The sequence below is a fragment of the Triticum aestivum genome, chromosome 3B (assembly GCF_018294505.1).
Source record: "Triticum aestivum cultivar Chinese Spring chromosome 3B, IWGSC CS RefSeq v2.1, whole genome shotgun sequence".
Taxonomy (NCBI): domain Eukaryota; kingdom Viridiplantae; phylum Streptophyta; class Magnoliopsida; order Poales; family Poaceae; genus Triticum; species Triticum aestivum.
In genome coordinates, this window is record NC_057801.1 from 178,980,626 (window position 1) to 179,000,585 (window position 19,960).

At 41.1% G+C, this 19,960-nt stretch overlaps 1 protein-coding gene and 1 long non-coding RNA gene across 3 annotated transcripts; one reads left to right on the plus strand and one right to left on the minus strand.

Annotated features, from left to right (window-relative positions):
• Positions 1-587: 587 nt before the first annotated feature.
• Positions 588-9,789, plus strand: LOC123069247 (uncharacterized). The gene is made up of 4 exons (XR_006432391.1): positions 588-724; positions 863-932; positions 1,511-2,099; positions 9,330-9,789. It is a non-coding gene; the product is annotated as an uncharacterized lncRNA (long non-coding RNA).
• Positions 2,650-7,360, minus strand: LOC123069246 (potassium channel KAT2). 2 transcript variants are annotated; one of them, XM_044492049.1, is made up of 11 exons: positions 7,049-7,360; positions 6,744-6,959; positions 6,484-6,639; positions 6,373-6,411; positions 5,934-6,177; positions 5,183-5,422; positions 4,982-5,080; positions 4,857-4,889; positions 4,595-4,780; positions 3,877-4,501; positions 2,650-3,040 (listed from the first exon to the last, which is right to left on the minus strand). In XM_044492049.1, exons 1-11 carry the CDS (start codon positions 7,162-7,164, stop codon positions 2,928-2,930), a joined length of 2,067 nt encoding a protein of 688 aa, XP_044347984.1. In that variant the 5' UTR covers positions 7,165-7,360; the 3' UTR covers positions 2,650-2,927. The 2 variants fall into 2 exon arrangements, with proteins under 2 accessions (XP_044347984.1, XP_044347983.1); XM_044492048.1 differs by having other exon boundaries at positions 5,934-6,251; positions 6,354-6,411.
• Positions 9,790-19,960: the final 10,171 nt, after the last annotated feature.

The window sequence follows — 19,960 nt, forward strand, 5'->3', positions numbered from 1 at the left end:
GGGATGAGAGAGGGAGAGAGAGACGCCTTAGGGTTAACCATATTCAACACACGTTTTTTGTTGTTTTGTGTGAACACCGAGGCCATCGCCGGCGAGGGTGAGAAAGAAGGATAAGCGGCAACACAAATATGATGCCTCGTAAAAATAAAGAAGATGGAACTATTGTGGTCTTGAGTGATGGTTGTTGATTTAAGAGTATGTGTTATGTTTTCTTCCCCGTTGCAACGCACGGACTCGTTTGCTAGTAGCTTTAAAAGCCAAATGTGCTTGCACGTGTCCAGCCGCGGCTAGCAATTATCGCGATGGGCTACTGCTCGATCTGGACCAGGGGCGGACCCACGTTGGCCCAGCAGGTAGCCCATGACACCAGGTAAAAAATTATCTTACGTTATTCATATAGAGCCCAGGTAGACTTGGACACCCCTAAATTTCTGAAAGGGACACCCCGTGTAGACCAAAAGGCCACAACTAGCCTACAAGGCCGCAGACGGCCCAGCCGACTAGCAGCGCGCGACGCCCTGGCAAAGGCCCATCACATACGTCCATCGATCTGGATCAATTCATCTACACGTACGTGCCTTCGCCTGTCGCTTTCCTCTACTCGCCGCTGCGCTTCGTGCCCCTGTACGTCGTGCTCGCAGTCGCCGCCTATCGCCAGATCGCCCCAGTTTGCCCAATCAGTGAACAACGAAAGAATATGTATCTTGGATCAGACCCCAATTCGGTGTGTGACTGCTTCTATTGCAATTTCCAAATCCTGTTTCGATTCTTGCTTTGTTTCTCTAACCCTAGGAAATTAGGGCTACTGGATAAGATTATAGATTTTAATTATATTGGCAATTGGACTATTTGGCTATTGTAGTGGTCAGTGGAGAACAATATTGCAATACTCTAGTAGACAAGGACGTCTGGAAGCACCGGCAACATGTCAAGTAAGTTCTATTTTATTGTGGTGCAATTGCAATTCATGTTATGTATGTACATATGATTCATAGTTTTTTCATTTGCGGAAAATATAATTATCTAAATAATTACAAATTAGAGAAGCTCAGTTTACTGAAAAAAAAGAACCGGATAGTGTAAGATGAAGGCCCGTCACATGAACATAATATATTTTTATATTAGACAAAAGGCCAAAGGCCCGACTTTATATTAATAAAGTCACCAACCAACCAACCAAAAAGAAACAAGCATCCACACCCAACAGAACCCCAGCATGAACATAACCAGAATGATACCTCGGTCCTGCCACAGTCGGGCGGACAAAACGATGCCTCACCACACAAACGGATTGATGCCCCAGCCTCTCCATCACCACCTGGACAGAATAATGCCTCCACACATGAACCTAGCTCTGCCAATAATACAAGGAATTCATTTCAAGTTGAAGAAGAAATCAATTGGGAAGAAGAAATGAAATTTGATCCAGATAAAAGGAGAAGCATAGATGAGTACCATCCAAATCATAGAGATATGTTGCTAACTAGTTTTTTTTTCTTTTGGTTTGTAGGCAATCAAGATCTAGCGCTGCATTTTCTCGTCATCGGTTATACTTTATTCATAATTTGGACACTTTGATTCATCTTTACTGTTCAATTTCCTAGGATCAACTAATATTCATAAGGTGAACTCTTTATTTTGGAATTTTGGTAATTATATTCACGGTCATATCGTATTCAAAGTATATTGTATTGCTAAGTGTGCTAATTTTATGTGTATTATGACTTGATATCCACGCATATGTGATAGAGATGGGACCCCGGATCATTTTTGTCCTGGGTCCGCCCCTGATCTGGACAGCTGATTTACTATCCAACGGTGCACGGATACTCAGTTGCCATCCGAAGCAAATCCCATGTGCGCTTTGGGCAGTTCGATATGCACGCCGCCGCCGCTGCTCGCCCGCCGTTCGTCCCCACGACGGAAGCTTCTAGAAACCCCACCAGCCGCCGCGGACGCGCCTCTGCCTGCTCCCGGCGTTCCCCGTTCCCATCGCGCGTTACGGGCGCTAGCCTCCTACACCGCGACGCATTGCACTGGATCGCATTGTGCTGCTAGGTGGTGGCTTAGTCCTGGAGTCGCAGCGGCGAACGGATTGTGTAAGTCCCGTTGCGTACGCTTCTTCCTCAAATGGAATTTGTTTGATGAGCTGAGTTTTCGGGCTTCTTATCTTCAGTTGATGAATTTGGTGAGTTGAAGTACAGTAGCTAATTTCGATCTGTGTGACTTACTGTGCATTGTCATCAAATTTGGTCGTTGAATGATCTCTCCCCGCATCTGCTGGTCATGCTAAAATTAGTTTTCTAATACACTAATTAAATGCAGTAGCAGTTTTGCAAGTTGACAGCTAGCTGGCTGCTGTGAATGTGATATCTCTTCCGAGAAAAATGAATTAGTAGTAATCAGTTGCCACAACATGAAATTCTAGTTTTCACTCGTATATTACTTTGTTGAAGTATCGACCATATCATCTAAATAGTTGCAGTCACAGAGCACACAAGTTAATAGTTAAAAGGTCAGAGTACCCTCGGTTAGCTAGAATTTATGTCGATCATGATTTTTTTTTGACCAGTTATATATCCTTGGTGAAACGTTCAATATTGCTAATATTTGTTGCCTGAAAGTGATATTCTTGCCTAGAACGATCAATTCAGCTGAGGTCTGCCCTCCCCAAACATTTCATCTGCAGAACAGATTCAAAACTGTTTCTATCACATCTTCATATCTACATTCAGAGCTAAATTAGTAGCTACTCGACAACTGTAACTCCAACTAATTCCTGGATGCCATTTTCTTCATGATTTCACCGAGTCGCTCAATCCCTGTTTGTTGAGATCTAGGTAACTTTCTCAAATGCAAGTCCTACTTCATATCCTATGCATTGCTCTTTGCCCCTTTCCATGGTTTATAGTTTTCAGCATCCTTAATCAAACTTCCATAAGAAACAACTGGTCACCATCTCTAATTACTGTTATATCGTCAATTTCAGCAAAATCTTGATTGAACAGCTTCACAGGACAATAACCCGGAAACTTCTCACCTACAGAAAAAATGCAGGATAAGTACATTCACACTAAAAGAAGGATTGCACTGCATGATTTAGACTGTATGCAATGCTGGTTTCAGGCATTAGGCGAGTCGTAATGGGGCCTTCACACTATTAAGGTACTACAATTACTGGTTGATTTCATCTTTTCAACAGACTTGCACCACTGAGCTAGGACGCCTACTGTTGAATTTTAAGGGGGCAGCAAAGGGACTGAAAATTCCCAAAATTGATACAGGGAGCAACTCAATCAGGAATATATTCATGTACAATGTCAACTATGAATGACAGATGCCAGAAGGTTCCGGCTTTAGCTATTTGGTGTCAATACAAACCATGTGTGGCATTGATTCATCGACTAGTATATTAAAATCAGAGCTGGCTAAGGCCTAGACCTGATGCTTTGGGGATATGGGCAATACCTGACGTACTGTGGCCAGTTAAACAAAAAATCAGGCGTAGGACTAGTTAACAAACATAAGCTTTAGTTGAACAGTTATAAGTTAAGCTTGTACAACTTAACTTAAAATGTTTATTTAGCATGCAAGTATGTTAGCATAGGTTATCAGAAGACAGTGTTTTGCTAACCAATACTGTGTAATATAGTAGTTATGTTCTGGTTGTGATCTCGCATTATACAACTCCTTTTGATTCTCATATAAAATCAAAGTCAGAGTACACTAGCGAGGCTACGAGAAACCTAAACAACCTCACCTGTACGGACAAGCTGAAGCCCCTATCCATCAAATATCTGACAAGCTATAAAAAGCTAAACCCTGCTAAATTGGACTTTAATTGTCAATCATGCATCTGAATTATATAATACTTACGAGCTATGCCGAAAAGTTGATCCAGTGATCCTGGTAGATTTATGACTTTTGCATATGGCACCGATGAGCTTTTGTTCTGTTGTGGATGCATATGAATTGTCACTCTTTTTCTTTCTGAAACCACAAAACCAGCTTCTGTGCGTGTATCAGTGATTTCCTGAAGTTCTCCAGTAACTGAGCATGTAAGCATTTTATCTGTGATTTTTGGCTGCCCTAATATTGTGCCTTGCCATATGTGTTTGAGCTTATCTCGAGCCCTTCTATATCCTGTCATGCAGTTGTCTGTCAATGTATGTTCATGTTCATCTGCCTTCCATTTGTCCATAATCTGACTTGTAGCAACACGATTTTCCATATCTTCACCTTTATGAGGAAAATCAACGTTTCTATTGAAGAAGCCCTGTTCGATAGTACTGTGAATTGCTCCATGTCTGTCTGATTCATTGAGTTCTTTACAACGTTCTTCACTGCAAGGCAGTATTAATGTTTCTCCTGCTTTTGATTCATTGTTTATGTTGACTTGATTGGATGCAGAACATCCGCTGTACTCTCCAAAGTGTTGATCGAGCGTCCCTTCACATACCTCCATCGTGTCAGTAGAGAACCTTTGATCTGTATTCATTTTCTGTCAAATGCACAAGAATACTAATTTCATTCTATGTAAACAACTCAATTATCTAAATATGATGCCATAATGATAAAAAAGCTGTGAACTCACCTGGTAAAGATTGTTCATTATAATTTCCTTGTCGTGTTTGTTTTCCTGAATGATGTTTTTGAGCACTGTTGCGTTAAGCCTTAATAGTTGTGAAATTCTGGACGTGCGGAAAGTAAATGGTTGAGGAATGCTGCATAGAACTCCTATTTCGCCAAATATGTCACCACCTGATAGTAGTTTCTCAACCTGGATGATACATATCAGATTCTGCATTAACTTTTATCCTTTAAAATATGGAGTATGATCATTTGTGGTCTCTTACCTTTTCTCGCCCATCAATCATCATCCTTTCCTCCTGCCAAACAAAATAATAAAACTTACACTAGTATGCATGGTTCTAAGAAATTGCAGAATCTTGACAATCATCAAACTTATAGTTGGACTAACCACTGCTCCTGAAACTAATATGTAAACATCTGTAGGTGTTTCATTCTGGAGTATGACAGTTTCTCTTGGTGGGTAGTACTCTGCTTCCATTGTGGTAACCTACATGTAGACGATACTGTATTACCTTCCAGCTGTTGATGATATTCAGTGTACACTATTTTACAGTTGCTCTAGAATAAGTAACTATTTTTGTATTCATACCAATTGAAGCCTGCAAGTAAAGGAAACACCATCGAAAAGATAGATTTTTTCTAGGACAGGGAGGAATAAATGGCATGCTATGCTTGAACGAATTGCCTTGGGGAGACTATCCAATGTTTCCTTTTGTTTAAGCCCTTCTGTCTTATACCTCAGGCAGATATGAGCTAGCATTTCATCCCTAATTTGTTCAGGTAACTGATTCCTTGCAGCAAACCGAGAGGCAGCATGGATGGTATCTCTCTGCAGAGTTGAAGACGGGAAGGTTAGGAGGAATAAAACACCCTCCGTCTCATATTAATTGACGCTCAAACGGATGTATCTAGTCATATTTTAGTGCTAGATACATTCGTTTGAGTGTCAATTAATTGGGGCGGAGGGAGTATATGATATTCTTGAAATAAAGCTCTTGCTTCTATGCATGTCAACACATGTGGCCGTACATATTCAGGTATATCTACATGCATTTAAGTAGCTAGAGTTTTCATGTTTATCTGAACATGCATGCCCTTAAGCCATTAGGAGTCCAGAGCTGGACATGCTAGTGACATATCTATAAGCATGGTGTGATCTATTTTTCCGCCTATCCTGGCCTACAGTCTATAAGGTGCATATGTATTACAGGACAAACAAGTTCACATGTTTCTTACTTCCATCCGTTTCTTATTCCAATCCTTATGTAAAGCCAAGCAGGAATATCAACAATCACAGTATGACAAAACAAAGCTTGAAAAGTATTTGGAAGAGTGCGTACAAAATTCCTGGTACGGCAACTTCCCTGGACAACTAGGTTTGTCATGTTACCAATGAGGTATGCTGTCAATCCCAGGTTAAATAGCATGAAGCATATGCAAAATGACATTTCTCTTGGATTCTCCGCATGTAAATCGCCATAACCAGTTGTTGTGAGTGTTGTAATGGACCAATAAATTGCTGTCACGTATCGAACCCATAAACTCTCTGATCTGTAGTTTGGTATTGCTGCTCCTATCCAGGTTCTTGATGGATCGGGGTATGTATCAGCTATTAAGTAAATGAAACATCCTGAACAATGTATTGCAAAAAGAGTAACCTGCAATGCTCAGTCAAACATGCAGAACTATGTTTCATTCATCAGGGCAGTAATAAATACATCAATTTGTTCATACTTGGTAAGGAGAGGATGCAAACTTACAGAGATTAGTTTGGTGCACCTTATCCCGTAGTAGTTCCATCGGATATCCTTTTCAAGCCTATAGGGGGCAATTTACCTTAGTAATTTCAGTTCTTATTTTTCAAGTTTCAAATAAGAAAAAGATAAATACCTGGCAAATAAAGCACTGAGGCGTCGGAGACGCCATAATCGAAGCATGTTAAGTGTCCTATAGGCAAGGCCATTTCCGTGCTTGTTAAAGAGTAGCCCAAACGGTTGATATGGAATTGTGGAACAGACGTCAAGAATGAACCAGGAAGAGAGATATCTGTGTACAGGCTCTTGTCAGTGTTGTTCAAATTGTTAACTTTACACATGTGCTTTACCATTCAAAATGACACAGTTGAGAATAGTTGAGGTGGAAGTGCCAACCTAGCTGCAATCCTTTTTGGATTATCCACTAGAAGATAGGACTTGTGATCGAGATATCCTAGAAAAAAGGTGAGAACAATATCAATTGCGAAGAAGCTGTTGACAATGTTCTCAACTAGGAAAAGCTTCCATGAGAGATGCCTCAGAAATGCTAGTTCAAACGGGTAGATCCATGCTGAATAAACAACGAGCACAAGCAAGAACGTTTCCCAGATCCTGCAGGCCCACAAGAGTGGAAGATTATACTAAGTATTTGCGTACACATACATATATGATGCGAGAGAAAGTAAAGAGTGTGATTTTACCTGTAACGGGAATCATAGGGAGAAATAATGAATTTTCTCAGCTTGATAGATTGGTTTGCTCTTGCTCCTAGAGATGGTAGTAGGTCATTGTGGAAGATGTTGCTAATATTATCCATTGTAGTATCTATGACGAAGCAGGGCGTATGTTACTGCAGATCCTAGTTCCTAAAGGCTATTTGGATTATTGAAGAGGATTTTAATCTTTCGCATGCCTTTGAACCTTCATGGATGGTACTATTCTGTGTTGAAGTATTGGTTGTGCAGAATAAATAAGAGTTTGGTTTGGCTCCAAGATGGAAGAGGATGGAGGAAACAACGGAAGTGAGATCCTTGATGTGCGCATCAAAAGATAGTGACCTGCTCTTATTTGTTCTTTTTTTTTTCTACATGAAAATAAACAAACAAGTGGTCTGAGTTTACTTTTCTTGGTTTTGGTAGGTTCGCTAGGAATGGGCTGTGACTGTTTTGGTGTACAGAGTGTGGTCAGGGTTTAGGAGACGATGTTTGCAGTTCTTTGAAGTATTTCTTTCAGATTTGACAAACAGATTTTGCAGAGTTATAGACATAATTAGGTAGCAATTAAAATTTTGGAAGTTTAGATGATGAAATATCATTTCATTTATATTTTTCTAGGGAGGGACTCCATTCTTCCATAGTGGTGATGTGAAAGTTTAGTCCAAGATGAAAAAAACCATGCTTTGCTGCCTGCATAAATTTGTGTTATATGAGGTACTAATCTTGCCCAAGATTTAAAATATCGGATATCGGGTTCGTATCGGTTTGGCTTCGACATATCGGATGTCGGATATCGGGTGATATATCGGACGATATGTAGATATATCGGAGAAAACATGTCTAGTTTTTTTTCATTATTCTTGTTCAAAACATTTATTTTTGGTAAAACAAAATGTAGGATACCAAATTACCAATGCTCTAACATAACACTTTTAGATTCCTAGTTTATTAACTTGTTGATTAAGAAACTATTAAGGAAAGATTCACAAAATCCTTACTATATGATAAAAAATAATACAATATATATGCATTTGTACGACACATTGTGCATGACTTTGATAATATGTAATGAAGTTGTAAATGCATAATCTTATTACATTGCTTTCTAATAAGAATTATTGTCATCTACGTACTATATCGGTGGACATATCGGCTAGATATCGGCCATATCGGTCGATATTTTGGTCCATATCGGATGATATGTTTGAAAATGATATTTACAAAATGATATGTTATGTTCATATCGGTAGAGTCCCAAAAGTGATATATCGACCAATATATCGGTCGTATCGGCCTAGATTTAAAAGCTTGATCTTGCCTGATGTTAACCGGAAACATTTTATTGGCATCTGAAGTGAAAAAACTGGATATAACATTAGCTAACAAAGCATCAGTAAAATGTTTCCATTTTCTTTTATTTTGTGATGCTGGCAAAGCAACAACATGAAGTGAGCTTAAATGCTGTTCCAGCTCTTAGCATCCTTTTCCATGCTCTGCATTTTGGCAGTTATGTTGTATACTTCTTCTGGTCAGTAGATAGGTCTATTCAATATGCCTGGGACCATATTTTTGGCAATAATAAAAGCCAGTCACCACTATCATTACTTTCTGATCCTTGAGCAATCTAATAATGTAACAAACATTAAATATTTTTTCTCATTGACCACAGGTAAACAACCTCGTGTTATTTGGGTCGTTTCATATTTCATATATCCACTCTTCTGACAACCTAAAGTAAAATTTCAAAGATGTCTGAATCTTGAATAAGAATATACATTTAGGGTGAAATAAGCCTTATACACAATAATACATTATCTCCATGGTTGTAGATCTTTCATGCACCTTTCTTGCAACGTGCGGCTGTTACTGGAAACTTAACACCACCCTAAGTTGACCATGTCTTGCTTGTTTGCCTTCGCGGGTTTGCTTGGAGTATCAAGAAAGAAATAGACTGCTTTCTGGAGCCTGTGAGCAAATGTGCAAGTTGCACGGCTTCAGCTTAGCCTGCCTCACAAAGTCACAATCCACTGTCTTCCATCACGGGCTTCCTGAGAGCTTTGCATCTTGCTGGAAGCCTGGCTGAGAAAGTGAGAACCCTTGGCCGACATCTGTGACCGATGCTTTTCAACTTTCTTCACGTGTAGCTATTTGATGATCACCTTTCTTTCTTATGTCACCCTCAGGTTTTGCTAACATGTGAACTTGCTTTTTTTTATATAGATCAGCATCTGGAAATGATTTGGTTTTCGTTTACTTCCATGCACAGGAGTGCCAGTTCGTGGAGAATGGAGATGATTCTGGGATCTACCCGCCCAGTTTTGCGCAGAGTCGTGGCTTCCATGTTGTTAACCAGCAGGACCCCTATGTGTGTGACAAATTTATGAACTAGGGACCGGTTGGGTTAGGTTTCAGCTTGTAGATTTTGCGTGTGATTAAGGTTTTGCCGTTTTGGAAATGGAAACCGATGTACTCCCTCCGTCCAGAATTACTTGTCATCAAAATGGATGAAAATAGATGTATCTAAAACTAAAATACATCTAGATACATCCATTTCAATGACAAGTATTTCCGGACGGAGGGAGTAACTAGTTACTGGCCAAGACTGCAGTGGATTATCTCTTGAAAAGACGTAACGATCAGGTTTTGACTGAGTTGATCCTGATCTATTTACTGGATCGTCGGTGTCTTCTTTCTCACTCGAATTACACAAAAGTGGACTGTTTCGTTGAACCATCGCCTACCATTTACTCCTCAAATTCAGTCGTTTGGTTATACCCGTTTCTTGCTTCAGGAAATATTCCCTCCATTTCTAAATATAAGTCATTTCAGATATTTCAGTATGGACTACATACAGATATATATAGACATAGTTTAAAGTGTAGATTTACTCATTTTGCTCCGTATGTAGTCCATACTGAAATATCTAAAAAGGACTTACATTTTGTTAAAAAGGACTTATATTTTAAAACGGAGGAAATATATCACATGGCCCATGGAGGGGCATACAAATTTTATTTAAATCTTAAAAAATGTTCATGCAGTGCAAAATGTAAGTTCATGCAACTTTAGTAAAATGTTGATAGCATTTGAAAAAAAAATGTTTCTGTGACACTAAAAAATATTGTTAGCAAAGATGCAAAGACCATATCTCGTTGGTCTTGCTGAAGCGTCTAGAGTTGCCGGCCGGCCCATTCGTGCATGTTTAAAAGAAGAAATTAAATCCATTAAGCTACGCGTGAAAGGCGCCCAACTAGCTATGCCATGTGGCACAAACCGGTTGGGCATGGTGAGAAATCTTTTTAAAAAAATAGATGAAGGTGTGGATTATTTTTTTAATGTACTCCCTTCACTCCCATATACAAGGCCACTATGAAAAATACATTTTGCCACTAACAATAATTGAGGCAAAATTTAATGATGTTTCCTCGTACTAGCAAATTGTTTAATACTTGCATGCATGTAGTCATAATGACATTGTGCTACTTCCCATTTCTTTCTTGCATGCATGCCGGCTTATTAATAATCCCAGTTAAAGAGAAGAAAAATTGGCTTACAAAGCAGTCATTAAATTTTACCTTGGTACCTTTAATTTGAGTTTGTGACCTTGTATAAGGGAATGGAGGGAGTATTTTTTTTAGATGGAGGTGAGGACCTCTGACATTTTTTAAATGGAGGGTTATGCAAAGTGGCACTCGCTTGTAGGCTATGGTGGTAAAAAAATTCTTTTTTCCTTTTTACTTCTTCTATTAGATGATGGTAAGGTTTTTTTTTCCTAAGATGTTTTTTAGACGGAGATGAGGACTCTATGCATTTTTCTAAAAGGAAATGTGCGCACAACTTCCTCCCAAGCGGCGCCACAGGGTGACGCCCCAACCACTAGTACTAGAGAAAAAGGGGCATGTAGGGATTCGATCCCTGCGAACTTCTATTAGGATACTAGGTTGCGACTTTGTTAGCCAGCTCTAACGCGCCACCGCATTTCATCCGGCCGCGTCCGTTTGGATCGACACATGCACAAATCGCGGCTCAACACGCGCCTGCAAATAGACAGGTGACCATTTTCTGTCCATCCGCAACGCATTTTTCACCCGAATTTGGTCCGCGTTTACATCGAAATGGACAACGCGTAGACGGGTGGGACGCATGCCCTTGTCCTTCCCTGGCCCGCCCGTCAGGGACACAATGTTCCCATTTCCCCCTTCTTTCCCAAAAACCCTCCCGCCCTCTCCACCCCTTCCTGCTCCATGGCCGGCGTCCCGCACCAACCTGCCGCTGCCTCCACCCGTCCCGCAACGAAGAAGAAGAAACCGAAGGCGGAGCTGTCGCCGATGGAGCTCAACCGACTGACTCGAGAATCAGTCAAGAGAAGAGGTCGGAGGGTCGCTGCTGCGGAGAGGAAAGCCATGGCCCAGGCCGCCCTTGAGGCCGCCGTCGCACAACACAAGGCCACTGTTGAGGACAATGAGGCCCTCGTCGCCAAGGCCACGCAGGCAACAACGATGCATGCCCTCCTTATGCTAGGGTTTAGCCCGCACCCGTCGACCATTCTTTTCCACCGCTGCCATGGCCTTAACTTTGATTGTGTAGGCATTCGAAACTTTGGAGGCCTTCAAGGGCCGACATGCGAATAAGCCATTCACCCTCACCCATTGTTGGACGCTCATCAAAGATTGCGCCAAGTTCAAATATCAATATGCTGCTCTAAAGAAGCATGGAGGGCCGGCGGTCGTCGCTGGGCATGAAGATGGACTAAACAGGCCGCGGGGTAAGATCAACTTGAAGGTGGGCGAGAAGCATGATGCGACATCTTTCGCCTTGCAGAAAACTTTGCAAGGCATGACGAATCAAAAGGAAGCAAGGGAAGAGAGGAAGCGGCAAGAAAAAGAAGAGCAAATGAAGGCCTACATGGAGCTTCAAATGAAGAAGCTCAAGATGGAGGAGGTCGTCAAAATGAGGAAGCTCGAGATCGAGGAGGCTGCCCAAACGAAGAGGCTTGAGATTGAGGCCACCAATGCAAAAATCAAAGAAAAGGAGGCGGCGCTAGCTTTCATTACCGTGGACTTGAGCAAAATGTCCTCAAAAAGAAAAAGTTGGTTCGACAAGAAGCAAAAGGAGATGCTCGAGCAAAACCATTGAGCTATGGCCAAGAGCGACATCATTTTTGTATGCTGGCATGAACTAGGGAGGCCGCGAGACATGAACTATGCCCCTTTTTTGTTCGCTGGCAAGTGTATCGGCTGCTGTATTTTGTTTGTCTACATGAAACTATGGGAGCGATCATTTTGTAGGTTGGGATGTGTGCCGATAGTTGGCGCTTTGGCCGGAACTACAACCACGGGGCTTAAATTTGAGATTTCATTTCCTTTGCAAAATATTCAGGCGGCCGGACGAAATGTGTCTGCTGGCTGTGCGCACGACCAACGCAAATGTAGAAACGACCGGATGCCGCCCCTTTGGTTGACCAAAACGGACATAACAAAACAGACGTCCAATTGGGGTCGCCTGTTGGAGTTGGCCTTAAAGAAAAAAGATCCGGGTTTCTACTGTTTTTTGGAGCTTTTTTTTGTTTTTTGTTTTCTTGTATTCTCACCGTTTTTCTTCGTTCCTTTCTCTGTTTTACTGCTTTTCTTATTTTCTTTGTTTCTTTTTCGTTTTCACTAGATTTTTCTTTCCTTTTTCTTCGGTTTTTTTCTTTTTTCTTTGGTTTTTCACTGTTTTTCTATACACCTTTTTGGTATATATCCAATATTTTTGTAATAAAATTTTATTGTTTTCACAAATACAAGTTCAACGTTTATTGAATACATGGTCAACATTTTTCTACATACATTTAATATTTTTCAAATGCTTGTTTAACATGTTTCAAATACCAGATGAACATTTTTTGAATATATGTTCGCAGTTTTCTATTCACATTTTTATTTTTGTTTCCAATGCTTGATTATTATTTTTGAAATACAAGATTAACATTTTTTCAGAACATGGTCAACAATTATTCTATACACAATTAACATTTTCTAAATACATGGTCAACATTTTATCTATACACCTTTAATATTTTTTTCCAAATTCTTGACCAACTTATTTTCAAATACACATTTAACATTTTTTCAATACATGGTCAACATTTTTCTATACGCACTCAACATTTTCAAATTTTGGATTAAATTTTTCCAAATATAAGTTTAATAATTTTTTAAGACATGGTCAACTTTTTTTATACACATTTAATATTTTAAAAATGCTTGATTAATATTTTTTAAAAATACTTGGCAACCAATTTTATTTTCAAATGCCTGGATTAATATTTTCTAAATACGTGATCATCTTTTCCTACACACATTATATATTTTTTGTATACATCAGAAATATTTTCTTTATATACATTTAACATTTTTCAAATGCTTGGTTAGCATTTTTTGAATTTTTTATGTAATGTTGTTTTGTAATATATTTATTTAGAATATTTGGAAGTACAAACGAAAGGAAAAAATGATAAAAAAACGAAAACAAAAACATGGAAAAACGAGGCAGTGGCCTCCCCTCACTGTGTTGGCCCATGCACTCGCTTCAGCTAGTCGGAGGCTGCCTCCCTATAAGCGATGTATAGCCAGGGAGCCCCTATGCGCGGTGCGCGCCAGGGAACGGACGCGGGCGGACCCGTATTTGATGAACCACACATAGGGGCTCCCTGGCGCATGAACCACGCATAGGGGCTCCCTGGCGCGCACCGCGCATAGGGACGCCAGGGAAAGGACGCGGATCCGATGAACCTTTTTTTGAACTTGATGGACAAAATTTGCATTCTAGAACTTTTTTGAAAAATGTATGAACAAAATTTGAAATTTATGAACTTTTTTAAGTCAATGAACAAATTCCGTATTTGATGCACATTTGTAAATTTGATGAACAAATTTTGAATTTGACGAACATTTTTAAATATGATACAAAAAAAATCTATGAACAGAAAAATGTTCGTGGATTGAAAAGAAAATTCTCAAAAAAAATTAAAGTAAATAAGAAAAAATAGAGAAGAGAAAAGAAAAAGGAAAACAGAAAAGAAAAAGAAGAAGAAAGGGAAAAGAAAAACGAAAGGAAAAAAGAAAATGGGCCGGGCCGTAGGAACAACCGCGCGTGAGATGGGGCGGGGGGGATCGTATACAAAATGTAAAACAGTTCTCACATTTGAAAAAAAAAATGTTCCTATCATCCAAAAATGTATGTGACATTTCAAAAGATGTTCACTATAAGATTGTACCTGAATTTTTTTAAAAAGGGTCTATACAATGTAAAAAACTGTTCACATAGTATGAAAAATGTTAAGTACCATTAAAAATGTATGTGAAATTTTAAACGAATATTCATGTGTTCCAAAATAATATTTGCTGCAATTTAATATTTTTTATACTATGTAAAAAATGTGCATATAGTTTAAGAAAAAGGTTCATGCCAATAAAAATGCTCAACATGTATTTAAAAAATGTTTAAAATGTATTAATAAAATGTTCAAAACAAGTACTTTAAAAATGTTGAACGTGTATAAAAAATGTTCGACGTGTATACTGAAAATGGATTGCGTATAGTTAAAAAAGTACTATGTTGAAAAAAGAAAAGAAAAAGACTCAAGCGAGAGGCATTCCGGTACTTGGCCGACCAACTCCCTCGCGCCTCAAGGCGAGACGGAGTTCCATCTTGACCTAACGATATGGCCTGATCCTAGCAGTCAATCGACCGATCGGTCGCCGTGGGAGCCATCCGTTGGGCCTTGGGCCTGTCGATCAGATCGCCTTGTTGCGCGTCCTCTTGAATTTGCTTCCCACGTTGCTCACCACACCCGCCTTGCACCCTCCCACACCGTGCCGCCAGGAGGGGGTATGGCGGTGAAAGTCGATGGTAAAAAGGGGCACGGATCAATTTGTAGCATTACCTGATGTGGGCTCATAGCAGCGGCCTCGCACACAATGATAGTGCCCCTACTCGCAACAACTCAACTGCTTGCAGCCATGGCGTGACTCTACCTTGTTGCGTTGTGCAATTACCTAGGATAGGGGTTTAGCACCGACGACAGAAGTGTGTGTGTGTGTGTGTGTGTGTGTGTGTGTGTGTGTGAGAGAGAGAGAGAGAGAGAGAGAGAGAGAGAGAGAGAGAGAGAGAGAGAGAAGGGAAAATGTATGCCTATGCGAAAAGGAAGGAGGGATAAGGTATGCAAAGTGGTACATGGGTCCTATCATGTAGCGTACATGGGAAGACAACTAATCACGTGTGAGATCGGTCGGACGACTCCAGTGTCTTTCCTATGGCCATACCACTTCCGTATCATTTGAGTTTGCTCAAGATAACTTTCGATCGCTACTATACTTCTTGTGATTACTAGCTACTACTCTTGTCGCGCTGAGTGCAAGTTAAAGAACAAAGTAGTAACAAAGATGGGCCTTGAGCCCAACCATTTTGGCCCATTTGAAGCCACAACAGCCAAGTGGCAGGTTTCCTATCGGACATGCACTAAAATATATTGCACTAAATATACACTAAAACACATTTTATTATTAAGAAGTTCGTGTCCCTGAATGCACCTTGTACATATGTGTTTTTCCATGCTTACTTTACAAAACTTAGAATAAGTTTTCATCGACATGTATGAAATAACTAGCAAATGCACACGTGGGTTGCAATGGGAGAAACAATTGCGCTGCAATGGGAGAAACAAATCCTAGCATGCCTCTAGCGACCCATCTATGTTGCCACTTTCCTTTTCACCACGTTGATGGTGGTCACGTTGTTCACCTATTTCACGACCCATCCGCTAGGGTTTTCACATACGACCATCTTCCTCCTCTCTGCCACGAGGCCGAGAGCTTGTAACCCAAGAAATATCTCTCTCTAGCAATTCTCCCAATCACCGGCGAGCACTCGATCAATACAAATACCATAGGCAGGAGTAGGGTCTCACCTCCCAGAGGGTCCAAACCTGGGTAAACTCCCTATCTTACCTTACCATCTCAATCCGCTGCTCGCACCTCCACTAACCAAACTCGTTGCATCTCGACACCATTGTTGGTTACGAAATATCAAGAGGGTATATCCGGGTCGGAAGGTGGCAACACTTGTGCATTTTTTACATATTGGGTGCTCTTGGAAATATGCCCTAGAGGCAATAATAAAGTGGTTATTATTATATTTCCTTGTTCATGATAATCATTTATTATCCATGCTATAATCGTATTGACTAGAAACTCAAATACATGTGTGGATACATAGACAACAACATGTCCGTAGTGAGCCTCTACCGGACTAGCTCGTTGATCAAAGATGGCTATGTTTTCCTAGCCATAGAAATGGGTTGTCATTTGATAACGGGGTCACATCATTAGGAGAATGATGTGATGGACAAGACCCAAACTATAAGCGTAGCATATGATCGTATCAAGTTTATTGCTATAATTTTCTGTATGTCAAGTATCTATTCCTATGGCCACGAGATCATGCAACTCACTAACACCGGAGGAGTACCTTGTTCGTATCAAACGTCACAACGTAACTGGGTGACTATAAATATGCTCTACAGGTATCTCCGAGGGTGTCTGTTGATTTGACATGGATCAAGATTGGGATTTGTCACTCTGTATGTCGGAGAGGTATCTAAGGGCTCACTCGGTAATACAACATCACAATGAGCTTGCAAGGAATGTGACTAACGAGTTAGCCATGGGATCTTGTATTACGGAACGAGCAAAGAGACTTGCCGGCAACAAGATTGAATTAGGTATGGAGATACCGAGGATCGAATCGCGGGCAAGTAACATACATGGATAAAGGGAACTGCATACGGGATTAGCTGAATCCTTGGCATCGAGGTTTGACCGATAAAGATCTTCGTAGAATATGTAGGAACCAATATGGACATCGAGGTCCCGCTATTGGTTATTGACCGTAGAGGGGTCTCGGTCATGTCTGCATAGTTCTCGAACCCGCAGGGTCTACACACTTAATGTTTGGTGACGATCTAAGTATAGTTGAGTTATTGTGTTAGTGATCGAAGGTTGTTCGGAGTCCCGAATGAGATCCTGGACATGACAAGGAACTCTGGAATAATCCGGAGGTGAACAATGATATATAGGACGAAGGGAATCAGATTCCAAAATTGTTCTGAGAGGTACCGGGTTACTGCTGGAAGACCGAAAAGGGTTTCGGCGGGCCCCGACAAGTGCTGGGGGGCCTCATGGGCCAAGGAAGGGGGCACACCAGCCCACAAGGGGCTGGGTGCCATCCCAACCCTAGCCCACTTCGGCCAGGTGGGTGGGGCGCCCTCTAGGGCAGCCGCCCCCTTTCTTGGGAGGCAAGGCACCTAAGGGGCGCCTCCCCCTTGGTGGCCACCGCCCCCACCCTAGGGGAAACCCTAGGGCGCCACGCCTCCTCCCTTCCCCTTATATATAGAGATGGAAAGGTGTGCAGGCGCACCCATCCATGCCGCGGCGCTGCCCTTCCTTTCCCTTGTAGTTCCTCTCCTTCTCCACGAGGCTTGGTGGAGCCCTGCCAAGATTGCTCCACTACCACCGTCATCACGTCGTCGTGCTGCCGGAGAACTCAAGCTACTACTTTACCATCGCTCGCTGGATCGAGGAGGTGAAGGCGTCATCAAGCCATACGTGTGTTGAACGTGAAGGTGTCGTTCGTTCAGCACTTGATCGGGAGTTCGTGGATGGATCGTGATTGGATCGCCAAGACGTTCGACTACATCAACCGTGTTTCTTAACGTTTCTGCTTAGCGATCTACAAGGGTATGTAGATGCAATATCTCCTCTCATAGATGTTCATCTCCTAAATTGATCTTGGTGAGCATAGGAATTTTTTTGTTTCACATGCAACGTTCCCCAACAGTGGCATCAGAGCTGGGTGTATGCATAGATGACATCACGAGTAGAACACAAAGGAGTTTGTGGGCATTGATATTCAGACTGCTTCCTTCCTTAATCTTATTTTGATTCAGCGATATTGTGGGATGAAGCGGCCCGGACTAACTTTACATGTCCACGTACATGAGACCGGTTCCATCGACTGACATGCAACTTGTTGCATAAAGATGGCCGGCGGGTGTCTGTCTCTCCCACCTTAGTTGAATCGGATTCGATAAAGGCGGTCCTTGTAGAAGGTTAAACAGCAACTTGAATACCACCCTCGTGTCTTTGCGTAGGTGAACATCCGAAAATTCTAAATTTTGGAATGTTATATTAAATAAATAATTACGATTGCTTGTTTGAGTGTTGTGTGATTGGTTGTGTCAAATTGAGTGGAAATTGAAACATTTTTCGAAAAGTTGAATGAGAAGGAATAAAAGGACTTTCCCAAAATTTTCAGCTTGCATTTTGATTTCCATGAATTCAAATTCATTTCATCACAAAACCCTAGAGTGAAGATAATATGACTTCTTCCATTTAAAGAAATGAAAAGGGGTTCTGAAAAAGATTTGAATTCCATTTGAAAATAGTCCAACTCAGAAACTTTATGCCACTCAAGAATTTTCATGAGAGAAGATAATAGGACTTCTTCAAATTATAGGTGGGAAGTGATGAGGACCACTTTTAAAAATTTATTCGAATCACTTTTGGAGAGTTTTTCCCTTTGAGTTTGAAATTCATTTATTCAAATAAAATAAAGAGAGAAGGAAATATGACTCCTTCAAATATCATAAATAAAATATGTTAAGGGATTATGAAACCAATAGAAGTTATTTAAAAATTTGAAATCATTTGCATCTCATGATTTATTCCATTTTGGAGTTTTTCAAATACTCAAATACTATTTTCCACTCAAAAAGAACAAATGAGAGGGGATAAGATGACTTCCTCAAATTATAAAAGAGTGGGAAGTTTCATTTTGAATATTAGTTGGAGTTTCTATAGTTTATTTGGTATTTATTTGATTTGCAAAATGTGCATTAAATGCATTAGGAAAATATTTTCGAATCCGTCTATGCTTCAATAAATGTTCACTGTGTTGTAGATATTCAGAGATAATTTTAGAAATTATCGTGGTATTTTTATGATTTTTTTGCTTCGTTTTGGCCTCGAAAAGTTTTCTGTAAAAAAAACGCACACACACCACCTGGACCGAGGCCAGCTCGGCCGAGGAGCACCCCGGGCCCAGCCAGCCAGCCGTGCCAGGCCAGGCGCACCCCCACGGCCCAGCTGGCGATTGGCCAGGCCAGCGCGAGTGACCTCGCTTCGCTCGCTCGCTGCAAATGGGGCCCACCCCCAGGTTGCCCCAACCTCCCGCTTGCTCACTTAGGGCATGTACAACAGACTAGACGGTTGTTGTCTATAATACTTCTCCACGTCATTTGCAGACAGCATATACAGATAGCTACTACTCCCTCCGTCCGAAAATAGTTGTCATCAAAATGGATGAAAAGAGATGTATCTAGAACTAAAATACATCTAGATACATTCTCTTTTATTCTTTTTGATGACAACTATTTTCGGACGGAGGGAGTACAACGGATTGTCTCTAGACTCTTCTAAAACTTCATAAGGTGCATGCATATTTTAAGGGATTTCCCGCCCACGATGCGGCCCTTGACAAACGACGCACTCGTACAACGGCAAAAGATCGTCTCTAACTAGCGATTTATACGGCAACAGATCGTCGCTATTTCTACCGACAGCCTCGTTCGGTTTCTCCTTTCTCTCTCTTCTACGTCAATTATTTTCCTATGTGGCAGGCGTTACAGACGGCTGACTGTACCCTGTTGTACATGCCCTTAGATGAGCTTGCGAGCCCGTGGCCCACAACCGCCGCACCTCGCCCCCGAAGATAAGGCTTATCCCGCAGCCCCGAGCACCTCTCCACGCCTATATAAACCCCGGAGCTCCCTCTTTCCATTCTGCCATTCCGTTTCAC